The sequence below is a fragment of the Taurulus bubalis genome (genome assembly GCF_910589615.1).
Source record: "Taurulus bubalis genome assembly, chromosome: 12".
Lineage (NCBI taxonomy): Eukaryota > Metazoa > Chordata > Actinopteri > Perciformes > Cottidae > Taurulus > Taurulus bubalis.
In genome coordinates, this window is record NC_136600.1 from 16925795 (window position 1) to 16942873 (window position 17079).

The 17079-nt window shown below is 40.3% G+C and overlaps 1 protein-coding gene across 1 annotated transcript; it reads right to left on the bottom strand.

Moving 5' to 3' along the window:
• Positions 1 to 701: 701 nt before the first annotated feature.
• On the bottom strand, positions 702 to 15640 carry zyx (zyxin). Its single transcript, XM_079227864.1, has 10 exons — positions 15369 to 15640; positions 8820 to 9055; positions 7656 to 7918; positions 6669 to 6764; positions 5228 to 5815; positions 4722 to 4863; positions 4080 to 4249; positions 3644 to 3822; positions 3011 to 3131; positions 702 to 2910 (listed from the first exon to the last, which is right to left on the bottom strand). The coding sequence occupies exons 2-10, from the start codon at positions 9040 to 9042 to the stop codon at positions 2797 to 2799; spliced, it is 1896 nt and encodes a 631-aa protein (XP_079083990.1). The 5' UTR covers positions 9043 to 9055; positions 15369 to 15640; the 3' UTR covers positions 702 to 2796.
• Positions 15641 to 17079: the final 1439 nt, after the last annotated feature.

Here is a 17079-nt window from a genome sequence, read left to right on the forward strand (position 1 = left end):
TATTTGATGTTTCACATGTGCTCCCGCTTCCTGCTGTCCTTCCGTCAAACAGCTGTCAGCGCTCTATCTCTCCTCATCACTCACCTCTCTCTTCATTGGACACTGATAAAAACCACTCTGCGGGCTGCGTCTTGCTCTCCTCTCCAGAACACAGATAATCAAGCAAAGACTGTGGCTCTGCTCTGGGACATGCATGTGGATGTTTTGTGGTTCGTGAACACGGGATAAACTAGGTATGACGGCTTTGCAACTTTTATTTTCACTAATCCACCTAACTGCATTGTAAGAAGCTTGAGAACAGAAGGCGTTGGCTGCTAAGTTGAGACCAACAAATCGCTTTGGCTTATACTTCGTTACATTGCAATGAATGAGGGCAAGCACTTTATGGAAAGTAAACACTCGCAGATGCCTACGTCTGCTGTCGTCACTATCAGTGCAACACATGGCTGTCAACAACTGATAGAGCAGTTTAGCGTTCTGGAGGTCATGTAACAGTGCAGCACATCATTGAGTCATGGATGTCACATGGAGCCCGACCAGAGAGAGAACATGATGGGAACAACAAACATGACAAACTCAAAGTGTGTGCAGCTTTACAGTGACTATACTTACTTACACCCTTTCATGGATTGTAGGTGGCCAATCTATACATTTGTACAGTCGACAGTCAAGAAATTAAACAAATCAATTTGGTATTTAGCATTCTATTTATTTGTTTAATACAGCCAAAGGGGGAGAGGTGGGCCTAAATAATGCTTTTAAACATATACACAGTCACACATAAACAGGAATTAATAAAAAAAGTTATACGAAAAGACAAGGCATCCAGATGTCATACAATAGGACATAACACAACACAACGCCAGATAAATGCAACTGTGAAGGCATCATCATACGTTTAAAATCACATAGTGATGACAAAGGCAGAGCCACAAAGGTGGAATATTTGGTGCAAACAGAAGACATTATACTAGAAGAAATGCCACCACCACCTACACAGATCACATGCAATGCTGAATAACTATTGCGATGTTAAGTCATTCTGGTGATATAGTGCACCAGGCTCAATGCAAGCACAAGTAACAACTATTTTCTTATTGTGGAATGAATTTCTGTAGCTACAAACCAGGCTCAATTTCAAAAGGAACAAGGGTATACAACAGTGGAGAAGGCACATCTCCAGGTTCAAGATGGAAACAATTAATTGTAAGCATTTATCAACAAAATACAGTACAGTAAGATAGGAATAAAATAGTTTATAACCAACATGATCAGACTTAAGTACAAAAGAGGAATAATAGAAAGAATAGTGGTATTTACTGTAATAATATAATAGATCAAGACCAACAAAGCTGGGCTTGAACACAAAAGAGGTGAGAAAAACATACATGAAAGTCAAAAAAATGTAACCTCATGTAACCGTTTTATTAACCTTAATCCTGCCAACAGCGCTGAAATATTTGGTCACTATTTTAACACCTGTTATTTAAAACTCTAAGCTATTGCCTCTACTGATCTATTATCCTGCTTTAATAATGCTTATATTTTAGTACTGGTACACATACAGTATAACCTTATTACATAATAATAAAAAAGGTCTATAAATTATATTATTTAAAGCAAGGGATTCCAAGGAAATGCATATCAAAAACTACTATTATGTTTCTCAAGGGTGTCTACTAATACAAAATTGATCATGTGCGAGGGGCTTTAGAGTCAAAGTGACACTTAAAGGCTATTTTATTTCACTATGGAACTGTGCAATGGTCACATGATAGGTCCTGCTTTCAGCCATGCAGCTGACATTTATAACCACGTTTTTTTATTTTTTATTATCCCTGGAATAAAATCTGTGCTCGTCCGTTTGTTCAAAATGTGTGCATCCAAAAAGCATGCATCTTAAAATACACAGTTAAATCAGCTCCAACCCATTTTTGAGAAGAAAATGGTTGATTTTTGTTCTAATCTTGCCCTTATACAGTCTGTATGATCAAAGAAGAGAGAGCAAAAAGACATATTTTGAAGCATGCCTGTAAATGATAACGTTCACATCACAAAAAACCAAGAGCAACATTCACTGTTTTTATCTGTTTTTGCAGTCAACGTTTTGCCCTAGATGACTTTAAAATGCTGTAGAGTTGGCTGATATAAAGCCTTTTCTAGGCAGGAAAGCATAATTAACCACGCTTGCAGGCACAACAACTGCCAATGTGTTAAAGATGAGCTCTACCAAAAGCCAGAGTGGTCAAATGGGAGGTCTCTGGTTCTCCTCGCCCTATGGTAACAATCCATCTCAGTATCACCACTATAGTTTCAATGCTCATAGGGACCAGCCAGTCAAAGTCTTTAGATGGAAATATCTCAGTGTATGGTGCTACTAACAATATTGAGGCTAGAGACAAAGAAAGGCAACTTTATATTCATCAGACTGTTCTTTTGCCCAAACTATTCTTGTGCAAGTTTTGCTGGAAATCTAAGCGTAAACATAGAATTGGCACAAAAAAATACGTTCTAGTACATAAAGAGGACTAGATGAGAGATTGGAGAGTTTGAGATTGGGAATAAAAGATGAGGGGAGTTTATTTCAATGCAGTACATTACTTCTGCACTGAAGTGAACAAAGACGAGGAATACTACACTGTATTTGCATGCAAACATACCTTTTCACACAGCACATTCACACCGGCGCACATATACTGAATACAGCCCTGTTGCAAAGGCAAAACGGCAGCTGAATGAATCCTGTGCTTTCGGATTTTGGTTCATAGTTAATCTGAGTCGCGTTGCTTCAGCCAATCACTGCGCAGCTTGCTTGGCTCGCTGGGTGTGGCACTTCATACACAGGATCTTACCATCCAATGGATAGCAGCCATTCTCATCTGCTTCTATGGAGAGAGGGCGAGCACAATCCTATAGGGCAAAATACATTTGTTTTAATTAATTAACATTTTCTCAATTTTTGTAAGAGTTATTGAATATACACAGTGTGATGTATACAATTGTGTTTTACCTCGCAACGGTAACACTTAAGGTGGAAGTTCCTGTCAAGAGCCACAACTCTGACAGTCTCCTCGCTGCCCTGGGCTGGAATAATGGGTTCATTACAGCTCACACACAGAGGGGAGAAACGCCTGAAATAGAAGGTGGAGAGCTGAAGGTTGGTTGAAGGCCTGAAGCATATTTGCACACATTTACTCGCATAGTGAAGGAACACCAAAAGCAATATATTCTCATGAAACCAAATCAAATTGGCTGCTTCCCGGCATCTCAACTAGTGAGGATTCATTGTTATTATTTATCCACAGTTTAGCAGTCTGTGTGAACTCTTTATCAGCAGGAGATAAAAAACATCAAATGAGGAAAATGTATGGCTGTTGCTGCCTCTTTCGTCTCGCCCACTTATCAGTAATCCTGATTAAGTAAGATGAATAGGGTCCACATAAATCCATACACTGCTAAAATTGTTTTGTCCTCCAAACACATCCCTGGGCAGCTAATGCTTAAACTATACAAGTAAATGTCATGTTCCCACACATGCGCGTTTGGTAACATATATTGCCTTGCAAACCAATCACTTCATCATAGGAAATGACTAGAGATGATATATCTCCTTATCATGGAGGAATCAACAGCCAGCAGCTACCTGTGGTAATCCTGGACACAGTAGGGGTTGTTGTTGTCATCAGTGATGAAGGGCGCCCCCTCAAGTGTGCAGGAACAGGTGCTGCAGCGGAAACAGTGGGAGTGGAAACACTGGCCCACTGCCTTCAGCACACGGTCTGTGATCCTCTCTCCACATCGGGAACACACTGCCAGGGAACTCTGAGGAGGAGCAGGAAGGTGGGATACTCGATGTGTATACATTGATCAGTACATTCTACACACTCAAGGGTGCACTGTGTACATTACAACATGGGAGAAAAAATCTAAAAAGACATGACATTAAACAAAAAACAGGTAAAAACGTGAGTAGCTACAATGGAAGTACAAATAATAAAAGACGTTTCAGTGAACAACTTTATGTGTGAGCCATTGGTCTATTTGCAGAGACCATTAATTAGCTCTGTGCATCTGCTCACCATGTAGCAGTCCTCACACTCAGGTGCGCCATCCCTGTCATAGAACTGCATGCCCTGCAGGGGGCGATGACAGCTCATGCAACAGAAGCAGTTGGAGTGGAAGAGTTTATCCATGGCCCTCACTGCAGGCTGGGTGCGGGACAGAGCCTCGCCACATTTCCCACAGACCTCTAAAATGACAAAAATGTACAAACAAGATTATTCACAAATGCACCCATCTTCCCATAATTGCGTTAATTACAGTCACCTCCTAACTAATGAGTATAATATTGTAGTCAACAAAGATATTTCCACAGATGATAAATTTGCATCATTTTATGGATTGGTTCAGTTGTACACAATCTTTTTCTGACATTAAGTTTCATACAACGCACATAGCTTAGATGGTCATGTATGAGAACCACTGCAGAGATAAATAATAGTCCACTAGACATTCATTGTTAAATATCAGAATGAGCGTTAGATACATTTCCATAAATGTTTTGCATTCAGCCGAAAAACTACAATTTCTTAATCTCATTTTCAGTGTGCGATATGAAAACACTTCTCACATTACAAACCATTCATTTAGAAATGACTAATGCATGACATTGATGTTAGTTTGACTATGAATATTACAGCTACCCCTCTGTTTATGTGTACCTGTAGGAGGGGAGGTGATGACAGGTGCATGTGTGTCCATGTCTTTAATGAATTCATTGGTCATTCTCTCCAGCTCCTCCACTTCCCTCATATTCAGAGGAACGCCTCCACCTGGGATACGAACTGGGCCAGAGGGTGAGGGCTGCTTGTACATGTGTACACACACACACACAAACACACAAACAAACAAACCATGAGTATGTGTGTATATATTATTTACACAACTTCATAAAACATACCTTATAGAGCATGTTGTTATTTACCGTTTATATTGTTATTGCTTTCATTGTTTCTGTTTTTACCGTGTAAAGTGCCTTTGAGTACCTTTTAAAGCGCTAATAAATAATAATGTTATTTACGATTGAGTTGAGAAGTTTACCTTTGAAATCACGGTTAGTTCAGGTCCATATCTCTGATCTAAACTAAATGATTTGTACTTCCTGTTCCTTTCTACTGTACATGCAATGCAAAGAGTGTCACTTAAGTAAAATGAAACTGGGACATACTGTTGATGCAGGAGGAGTTTTCATTGGCTGGTTAAAAGAGGAAGAGGGAGATGCCATCATCTTGGGTTGAGGAGGAGGCATAGCAGCAGGAGAGTTTTGGTTGGCATTCACCTGACTTGAAAAGGGGGAACTCTTTAAGTGATTGGAGGCCGGGGCAGCTGCCATATTGTTTGGTAAGGTAGGAGCTGCAGGAGGAGCTGCAGGAGGAGCTGCAGGAGGTGGAGGAAAAGAGCTGGTGGCAGATGAAGGGGAAGGTTTTGGTGCAACACTGATTGGGGTGGTGTTCTGGTTCAGGTTCTGGTTCAGTTGTTGGGCCAGAGAGGTTGATGACATTGCTGCTCTCCCTCCGAAAGCAGACTTTGGGGCCACAGCCGGGGCCTTAGCAAACGGCTGAGGAGCAGAGTTTGGGGCAGAGTTGTGATTGGCTTGTCGGTTTGTTCTGGCTTTGAGTTCTTCTGCCCAGGGTGCTGGTGCCGGGCGGTCTCCCATCTCAGGGGGTGGGAGGAAGGAGAGAGCTGGTTTGGGAGCGGTCGGGGGAGGAGCTGAAGGCTTGGGTGCTGGTGCTGAAGACTGAATACTGCTCGGTAACTGGAGATAAAACGAAGACGACAACAATAAAATTATCTCTTCACAGGTTATTTTATCTCAAAACCAAGCGTGCGCGCACACACACACACACACACACACACACACACACACACGGAAATGAAAGGCTATTGTATACAAGCGTTCAGTTTGTTCTAAAACATAAAACTTCCATTTACTATAAACTATTACAAAACAGAAGGAAGTTAATATCACTGAAATGCTGCAAGCAGACACTTTCATTATATTGAATGAGGTACTTTGATTAAAGTAAACATTGGAAGCGTTCCACAGTTTGAGCTTATCAGAAGTGCTTCATCTGTCTGACATTTATTTTGCAGTTTTGAGCCAACATTATTCCGCCATGATCCAGTACCTCTCAGTTGGATAAAAACACTCTCCATTTATGGCCCTCTCACTGGGTCTCTGGCAGCACACACTGACTTCATCACACTCGTGCTTTTCACTCAATTCTGTGTGCATCACTATCTCTCTTTCACTTCAAGTGTCTCCTCTCTCAGTGTGAATCAGCTGCTACCTCACTTTTTGTTTTCTCTTTCAGTCCGGTGTGCTGTATGTGCAGTTCACTTATCATTGAGCTTTCAGCCTGAACAGATGAAGGGAGACTAATGAAACCAAGCTGGCATCTTTCCAAACTATTTCCACTGACCTACCTACCTCTTTTTTGTCTTTCCTTTGCTTTACATGACTTGTTCTCATTTTCTACAAAGCTGCTCCTGTGAGTCAAAGCCAGCTGAAAAGTCTCCTCTCATCCACGCTTTAGATTGTCTTTCTCTCTGTATCCTAATGTCTTATATTTGTTACAGTGTATTCTCCATCCCTCCATGCTTTGTACCTTAGGATTGAAAGGTCCCCTGGTCTCCATCTCGGACAGCAAGTCAGTTAGAGTGTCAAGCTGTTTATCGAAGCTTGTCTGCTTCTCCACCAGCCTCTGGCAGTGGAAGATGGAAGAAGACAATCACAAAAAGCACATTTATTTACACAAGTAAAGTGTTCACAATGAAGCGAAGGAGGATGAGGTCATAATGAGCCAAGAAAGGTGGATGATAATGAATTGTTACATACTGTCTGTTATGTTTACATATTCTTGCCTGATTAAGAATGTGTTTGGTTATTTTTTCTATTCCAAAATGCAGAGTGAAAAAATATGGTGCTTGCACAATTACTTGTATAAATTACTGGAGTGGAAAACCCAGAATGAAAGAATGATGAACAAACAAACGTAATAAAGTGACTAATGATGACGATGAATAAAAGAATAATACTATAATTGTATTTCCCTGGTTGGATGAAAGAGAATACTAACTGTTCAATTATTTAATTTTTTATTCATTGGATTGTTTGCAGTGGAACATTTTAGCATAAACTCTTTGACGATTTAAACATAAGGTATACTCCTATTTTCATCTTTTCCAGGCCATTTTTAACCTTTTACTTTTTAACAGTGTCTAACACTATCTAATTCCAACATTGATGCCGTATAGCCTGACAAAATAGCTGCAATTGATGCATTCCTACTACAATAAACATCTCTACTATAAACCTTTCGTGGGAAGTCTAAAAAGTCTAAGCATGAATGGGCAATAATCCAGTTGGATGCATGAAACAGGGTGATTTAGCCCAGACAAATGCTAATATAATTTGTGGGAAAACCTAAAAATAAAAGTTCATGGACTCCCTATGGTCCCACAACAATGTCCTCCAGTGTCCTAACTGATAATCAAATTATACTGAAATGCAGTTACATGCAGCCAAAAGAGGAAACATGCAGACAGGGAAAGCAACTTTAGACTAATTTTGTGAAGATGCCATCATAACTCACCTGTGGGTTTCCAGCAGCATTGGGAATACTGGTACCGGAGGCAGGGAGAGGTGGAGGGGGTGGGGGAAGAAGGGGAGACGGGAAGGAGGGCGGACAGTCACTCTCCTCAGGGGGAGCTGGGAGGGGCAGGTCGTCTGCTACTGGAGGTGGAGCGGGGAAGGCAGGAGGGGGGGCCTCAGAGGCAGAGGGAATGGTGTGGCATTCGGGGGGAGGGGCTGGCAAATCATCATCCAGTGGAGGAGGAGGAGGAGGGGGTGGGAAGTCTGACAGAAATGAGGAGGGTTGATTGGTTAAAAGCTGTAATGTAAAGTTTCTTTATACTCAGTTTGTATAAACCATCCAATCCGATTTTCACTGTCAATGCTTTATCAGATATACCGAGTGGTAAACAACATCTGCTTGAAGCAAAAACTAACAAACAAGACAATCCAAATTTCATTTTAATAAAAAAAAAAACTTTGGGGAGAATCTAACCCATTTGGAAGGTAAACAAATAAATTATTTCTTTGGTGTTTCTTACTAAAACGCATTGTGTGTATGCTTGAGTTCTAACAAACATGTTGAATGCATTTTCTTCCTGAAAAGTTATTTGGTACATTTTGTGAAAGAAAAAAAAAGAAATCTTTTGTTAACCCTGCACCGTTTATGTACGACCTGAATAATGTGAGACCAGCACCATGAACACTGTGCATATGTTTCCTCATGCCTGCGTGTAATCCAAACAAAACCGGGGCCCACTCAGAAAAAAACATTACTTCTAGTGGTCTAGAAGTCCACAGGGTAGCTTTAAATTTGGTGAGGTTGTCAGACTTTGCCCGTGATTTAGCTCAGGCAATTCAGAATAGCGGTTGTGCATACGTCTCAAAGTAAAAAGTGTAATTCACCCGATAAGCAAACTGGTCTGATACTTTTAACTATCTTAACATTTTAAATGACTCAAAGACAGGATTTACAGTACAGTGACGTAATGTCTCGGAGAAAACTCATTAAAACGTCAGGACCACACAACTGATGTGTTCTATTATATACTCAACTGTCAAGCTCTGCATGCGTTAGCGTAAAAAGCAGCAGGGGGTTGGGACAGGGAATGGCTGCTGACTGAGAGAACATAACTTAAGATTGACACAAAATAGGTTCACAAAATAATACAAACAATGCACATACCATCACAGAGCGAAGGGGGCGGCGGAGGCAGATCTCCCACTCGACCAATCACAGCTGTGCCTATTGGTGTCGGTGATGGAGCAGAGGGAGGCGTCAGACTTTTGGGCCGCGGTGGTGCCACAGAGGCAAACTTCTTTGGCTGGTTGTAGAAGGACGGGGTGGTGACTTTGAAGTTCAGAGACGATGTCACCATGAACGGCTTGCTGCTGCTGGAGTCCTCCATTTTGTGTATTTATCTGAGGATGAACACAAGAAACATTATTATCAACAGTTGGACACCGCACAGGAAAATACAAACTCTGATGTGAGTAGTTGTTTTATAACAACGGCATAAAACAGGTTGCAGTGAAGTTAAAACTACTCCGGACTCAGGAGTTTCACTCTCACACCCGAAAGGATGAAATCAATATTAAATCAGCTGACTAAAGTCAAAGGGCTTGCAATCCATTGCAGTGCAAGCAGGACAGGTTTTTTGCTCGAGAATTAGTGGTGATGACACATCAACAAAACATTTGGCCGAACATAATTCCAACCTACACACTAATTGAAACCAGATATTGACGATGTAGTGCCTTTACACTGAAAAAGTGACTAAATTAACTACCCTCATGATATGTCAGAATGCAGACTTGATGTGCGTGATGTTTGAGTGATGTTGATGGATAGTTGTCCTTAAATGCACTGCAAAATGGAAACAAAGTAGAAATAGTGAGAGCTGCAGGAAGAACTAAAAAAGAAGAGTAATAAATCTCTGGGAGAACATTTTTCTTTGCTCCGTTAAGGTTTCCAACTTTAACATTGGTAGTTACTTTCTAAAATTGCAGTTTGATCCAATTTCTGCATATTGTTTTCACATTTTCGGTTAGTGCGAAACATTAACTTCTTTAATATTAACTGCCAAAGCAGTACACTATGCAGATTTGTACCTTTTGTATACTTTATAACTGGAACAGCACAGCTGTCTCGACTCTTAAAGTCCAACAAGAACTAATTAAAATGGAGGTTTATTGTGGCTTGAAGGATCTCCTAAAATGTAGTTTGGACTTCATTATTTCTTGATTTAGTGAAATAGCAGTAAAAAAAAGAAAATAACAACCACTAGGCATTCTGCAAATCCAGTATTACTCTTTAAACAAAAGCTTTCGCAAATGGTCCACAGTGGAATGAGAGTGTGTGAACATTTCCTCAGGCCACGTTTACGAAGCAGACTTAGTGGCACTCCCAGATGCCAGAGACAATTTACAATATATAACACACGGCTGTTTACCGCAACAATAAATAAAGTTTTGTAAGAGGGAGGCCAGTTGGAAGCCGGGATGATAGCAATTATCATAACATTTTCATGTGAGGTGCGTCAAAAAGAGGGTGAGCTCAAATATTTACCTCACACATGTTGGTGTTTAAACAAACGTTGATGTTACTTTGGTATCTCTACTGAGATTCTTCACAAAGTCTGAACATATTTCTCAGAAGACCCCCGGCCCCCGAACTTCAGTCAAAAGAACGTTTGTTCTTTCTGACCCCATCCACCAACACACTCCTGTACACTCACACACATCTGTACACTCACTCTCACACGCGCGGTTTAACAAACTATTCCAACCCAAAGCTCTGAAAAAGTTGCTTAATGATAATGATGAAGATAATATACTGTGGAAATTAGTCCATCAGTGTTCAGACTATTTATAATAGCCCTTTAATAGGTTGTGAAAGATAAAATGTCATGCAGCCACAACACGTAACCTGACAGACAGGTGAAAGAATTAAAAAAATTGGAGCGAACATTTTCCAATGAACAAACAATATGTCATTCTGGTCTCTTTGTTGGGTTTATTACTATTACTATTTTTATTATTATCCTCTACTTCCTAACATTGATATCTCCATAAATGTAATTTTTACCAAAAAGGCGATAGTTGTCGAGTCATTGCTTTGGCCTCTATACTAAAGCTACACAAACGCATCTGAAACAAAGTCTGCAACCATATTGGGAAACAATGATTAAGGTTGTCACTTGTTTCTTGAGTTATCTTTAATATTTCTACATAGCTTTCCTTAAAAATGGAAAAGAAAGAAAATGTCCACGTATGTTGATATTGTTGGCAAGGTTTCCTCTCAACACTACAGAAATATGATCCCTTAAATATCAAATATTGTGAATACTGAAATAACTGAATGGTCTTTTTTTCTCTTTTTTTATTAGGGCTTTAAAATGTAGTTATTGTAGTTCAACGTATTGTATCTCTGCTTTTCAAAGTTGTTCCACTCACATATCCCCTGTGCACATGATGCCGAGTAGCTGCCACATAAGCCACATTGATAAGCTCAAGCTGACACATTTTAGTGTGCACTGTGGGTAAAATGTATATCAGTAATTTCCACCATTTATATATAATTGGGTTTACATTTGGGAAATCAAACGTTGCAGGACGAGATCAGGCCTGACATGGCCTTGAAAATCACTATGTAGAGTAGACTTATGGTAAAAGCTAAACTAACCAGGATAAGCTGAAGTGTTTCATCCTCATTCCACTTTGTTGGGAAACAGGCAACGCTTCAAGTTCTGACAAGACAAAGAACTCCTGAGAACTCCTGAAAGTATTTATTGTGCTCATGTCATAACCAGCTACTATGATGAGGAAGCAGTGAGACCTTCCCTCTTCTGCTTTTTGGGTTAGCTTCCTTTAAATCAATATGGATGTTGAATACTTTTGACCATATGTCCTCTGGGCGTGTGGAGGTGTCAACATCTGAGTTGAAATGTATTAATCCTACCAAACTTCCACCAATCTTGTTCATCAGGAAGAAAATCAGTTAATACAAGTTAATACATATTTGCGGGCAGGTTAAAAATCTATTTAAACTACTGTAAATAACAGGCTCTGAATTGGTGATGTTCGTGAACAAGGCATTTAGGCATGCCAATTTCCAAAACGCTATCTTGTACACATATTGCTACTAGTGTGCCATTAGTTGAGCTACCACGTGTCTAGGTTTGCAAAGCCCTGGTCAAAGACATCCCATTCTTTATGTGCTCTTTATGTATATAAGTATGTATGTTTTATCATGTAAATAAGATATTTTAAAGATATCAAGAAACAATAAATATTTGTCATAGGTATTAGACAGACAAGTAAAACAATTGTCTTGTTAAAGATGCTGCAACAATCAGCGGGAAAAAAACTTCATTCTCAAATGTCACTATCCTTTAAGTGGAGTTAGAAAAACAGAATACCGAATCTTAGCTCCACTTCAATATCCAACATAAATAATTCAGAAAATTGCTGCATGGATCAATAAGGGGAGATGGTGAGGCTCTAATGGAGATGCAAAGTTTTCTGGTAATCAACTTTCTGCAGGCACACAGGGACATTTTGCAGAGCAGTTTGCACCAATTGAAAAATTAAATAACAAACCTAAAAGAAAAGAGAGAAAGGACAGGCGTTTTTACTCTTAGAAAATAGATGGCTACTCGTTATTCTAGTATTAAGGCCTACTTCAAGTTGAATGGAGTAGACACTTAAAGCAAAAACAGATTGACTGGTTAAAGTGAAGATAAAGCTCTTGTCTTTAAATAAGGTTTGCAAGTCTGAAGTACTTTGAAAAAAAAAAGAAAAAGTAAATTGAAGTTCTCGAAATGGAACACTTGGATTTATAATGGCTTTCTAAAAGGAGGCTTGACAGTGTTGGGAATAGACTGTGATTTAGTATTTTCATTACAGTACTTCAGCTACGTTGTTTCTAAGAGACAATATACACCAGTCCCCTCAATTATTCAACAATGATTATAACTTGTGGTCAGGTTCCATCTGGTCCTTGATACGGTCGTGGGGGATTTAATACGGTGAGATCAGCTCCACATTGAACTCCAGACATCTTACTGCAAATCTATCTTGAAACCTGATCTTTGAGATGAGAGACCCTCATCTAAAGGAAACATATTTGGCACTACACCTCAATGACATCATTTTTTTGAATTCCCTCCAAATAGCCTCTCTTTCTATACATCTTTGCTGCCGAAAGCGCAAGTGCTTGAATTAAGCTCTCGCTCACAATCGGACCACAACCATTTCTATGTCTTTTATTCTTGTGCTTTCCTCTACTCATTCATGTCACTCACACATTACATGAACTGAATGGCATCACATGCATTTCATCATGTATACTTTACAGCCGTGATGTAGGATGGCATTGTGTGGCCTTTAGATAGGGCCCCAGCATAAATCACACACTGTACTCTGTAGCATTTGGACTTTGTATAAACTCCACATGGCTAGACAGCTTTTAGAGGCTAGTTGGTTTTCATTCCACCTTATCAGGGACTAATTTACACATGGCATCGAGGGCAAATGTAATCTACCTCGAAGGATATAAAAACCTAGCTGATAAGTTTGAACACCCACTTTCCTCTGAAGGCACAGAGCATGTGATGCAGGAGCTGTTAATGGGGAGTTAGTTTACAACACGTTTCAAAGGAAAACTCAGCAGTGGTTCATTACTTTGAGGTTATAGAGGAAGTAAATTGGGTTTATATACTGTGCTACTGCCGTTTTAAAACACCATATATGGAAGCATCATAGTATGGTGCCTCACAGAACTCAAATCCCCTCAACAACAAACAAAAAAACACCAACATTAGGTACAGTACGTCTTCACAGTGATATTTTCATGAAGTACCATATAAAATCCAATGAACATTTTTGGTTGCAGTTTTCCTACCACAAGACATGCCTCTTTTTTTATTTAAACAACACTGGTAGAGGTAAAGCTTTAACAATAGTAATACGCTCATTACTGCCTGCCAATACAAATAATAATAAAAACAATGAAGAAATAAAATCTGAACTGTAATTCTACAACAAAGCAGGTAGGTTCCCAAACAGTTCAGAGAAGCTAACTTAACTAACTTCTTCCATGTCTGGTCACTTATTGCATCAGTGTGTTGTTGATGAACCTCTCTATTGTTCTGATGTTAATAACACACCCAGTTTCTGGGAAAGCGTGTCTAGGCCGAGGGTCGCTAATGCTGGGACAAACGACCCTTTTGAGGCCAATCTTACAGGTCACTGGACATGCATTGAGCAACAGTGTTTTGCTCTCTCTCAGACTACAGCTAGATGGCTGATTGAGCAGGCAACATTTCAAAACGGGTAATAACATCAGTGTCAACCAAACAACCTCATCTGCTTGCACTAACATTACAGTAGAATGAAAAAGGATCACAAGACAGCAAAAGATCAAATCAAAGAGCAACACATGCAGTGATTTGGGGCAACGGGACGCCCTAAAATAGCTTGTGTCTCCCTCATGGAGGCTACAATTAAGGAGCATTCCTCATCACCCCAGTCATAAACGGTAGCATACATCCATCCATCCGTAGATTATAGTCACTCGCAGATTTCCATTTGCCTCTTCAATTTACATTGTGACTATCATCCCAGTCTTTTCAAGAAGAATCCCCACACAAACCTCTCAAACAGCTCACTGTGGCCTTGAGTTGAGAGGCTGGGGCAAATATGAGAGGCAGGGCACATCTGTGTTTCGAACACGGATAGGAACAGGATTATTACACTGTTTATATTGTAAAATGCTGTGCTAAAATGGCCATAATAATAATTCTCCCTTCCAACCTTGTTTATTAGTGGGCATCCTCTCATCCATGCCACATTGAGTCCCAACTAGGGTATAATTTATAGGCCATGCAATGGGGAAGGAATATAAAACACTGATAACCAGATTTCTTTTCACTTGGCACAATTAGTCAAACTGTACCTTGGTGCTGCACCCAACTGATTACCCAACTGTTAGCCAATGCTTTGACAACTGACAGCACGTGAAGACAGACAACGAGGTTATTCAATACCACTGATTAATGCCCTATCTAGTAAGATACGCAATAGATATCAGCGTAGCCTGTTCGCAACCCGTCTGTCTGACTGTGGCTCACACCAATGTGAGCGTGCGTTAGCTGTAGCTCCGCTCGCGCACCTCTTCATCTCCCGTCAGTTTGTTTCGGTGACTAATTCCGGCCCGTTGTTCTCACCTCTCGTGGCAAAGCAGACGGCTCCTCGGTGCTGTCATTCAGTTTGATATGTGTGCTCCTCTCTGAATTAAAATAAAAGCGACCCGCTGAGTTGCTTAGCTAGCTAGCGTTGTCAACTTTTTTTTTTTGTGTGAGCAGGACTTCCTGTTGGAGCTTCCGCATCGCCCCTTCCTTATCTGTGGTGTCCATCAGCTGGTGGTGCGTTCACGTTCACTACACGGCCTCTCGGCGCAGGGGCACAGCGGGACCCCACCTACCGAGAGAGAGCTCTCGACTTGAGTCTGCGGTCATATTCAAATGTAACGGACACGCTGACAGATCAACACTAGACATCACGAAGAAACCATTTCCTGAGGCGTGAACCACCGTCCCATTGAGTGATAGCGTATCTCTGCTATCATGATACTTTATTAAAGAGTATTGCCTGTGGCAATCCGCCCCCCTCAGAAAGTGAGATATGCTATCTGCTCCTATTACACCGATTCACAGCAAATACAAATACTTACCCTAGTAATACAGTTGCAATGTGTCTCTTCCTTTTTCTTCCCCCTCTTCCTTGTGCTCTTCTTATTCTCTTGGTCCAGGCTGAGTAAGAGTTGACTGTAATGGTAACTTCTCTTTCTCGCTTCCCCTCTCCAGCTATTAGACCCTCCCCTTGTGCTTTCAGTCTGGAAAAAGGAATGACACCATCCTTCCAAACAAGTTCTCTCTCGTTTTACGAAAGAGTTGTGTATTACTATGTAAACAGCATATCTCTCTCTCTCTCTCTTTCTCTCTTTCTCTTCTCTCTCTCTCTCTCTCTCTCTCTCTCTCTCTCTCTCTCTCTCTCTCTCTCCATAAACTGTCCAGTCAGACCCCTCCTCCTGCTCTTTTTTTCTCTCTGGATTCTTGCAGCATTCTTCATTCAATGACATCAACCCTGTTGCCTCTCCTTGTAAGGTCAGACTGAGGGAATGAGGGAGCGAGAGGGGGGAGAGAGATAATGGGGCCAAAGGCTTGATTAGATACAGACACTAAAAGTGCTCAGGGTTTTAAACACAAGGAGGTACAGTGGCTGAAGAAAGTAGGCTGGGTTTGGCAATTGTAACTTTATTAGTTTGGCAATTGTAACTTTATTAACCATGCAGGGGAAACACATTACAGTTGTGTTGCCTCTCTTGCACTTGCCTCAACAGGCAAAGCTGGGAATCAGATTGTAAAGGGGTTATTTTGTCTGTTGCCAAGTATGCTGCCACATTGTTGTGTTCTTTGCACTAAGGCAGTAAACATGCAAATACTTAGATGGTTCTCTGTACTCGATAAGTGTCGTATTTGTTCACTCTAACGCCGCCCTCAATCTGGTGTTAAACGACACCTCACATCCTGCACATTACACATTTCTATGACTTAATATCCTTTTATGTCTCACCCACACTCACCCACGTCAAACACCTTGGTGACTCATGCAGCCCACATATTTGAGTCAAATCACTTTCAGGTGGAGTCATTGCTTTTACAACGCAAGAAATCTCTCATCACACGTCTATTATTCAGTTCAACATTTTGAAAATATTGGTATTATTATTCAGTCAAAACTTTGAAAATATTGGTATTTTTCGTAACATACATAACATAGGTACAGTAAAACTCAGAGAGAGAGAGAAGAATTTAAGATTTTACTTGAACCAAGTCTCACCTTTACCTAGTCAATCGATAGATACATAATTAACTATTTGAATAACTTTCAATCAAGCATTCCAAAGATGTGGTGGTTTCATCATCTCAGTTTTGAGAATCTGCTGCTTTTCATTCTCTCATTTGATAATAAACTGAGTATCTTTTGGTTTTAGTGTCACCCGAGGTTGTACTGATCAATCGATAATGAAAATAGGGATTTGCTACATATTTCTAGATAATATTGCAACAAGAGAGTTATTGGAAAATATATCAGTTAGCTCGTACTTGAAATAAATATTGTCCATGTCTTGTCTTTGCTATAGAAAAATTGACATTAAGCAACATTTTGAAGTGACTCATTTTGCACATGTTACATTGCCACCAACTTCTAGGTCCCTGTGTGACATTTCGGATGAGTCAGAACAGAATTGCTCTTAATTCAGGTTGTGAAACTGTAGGCAGATAGATATGTCCTCTGCAGACCTCTGCCTTAGCTATTGTGCAAACCTGTTGCTGCCTGATTCATGGCCGTGAACTTAAATAAAGGGAGTGGTCTTTGGG

Excerpts from the sequence above, each read along its gene's own strand:
- zyx (XM_079227864.1), bottom strand. The coding sequence starts at position 9,042 with ATGGAGGACTCCAGCAGCAGCAAGCCGTTCATGGTGACATCGTCTCTG. Across the intron at positions 4,250-4,721 it reads CATCACCTCCCCTCCTACAG|AGGTCTGTGGGAAATGTGGC; the intron begins GTACACATAAAC and ends TTGTCATTTTAG. Across the intron at positions 3,823-4,079 it reads AGTGTGAGGACTGCTACATG|AGTTCCCTGGCAGTGTGTTC; the intron begins GTGAGCAGATGC and ends GCTCCTCCTCAG.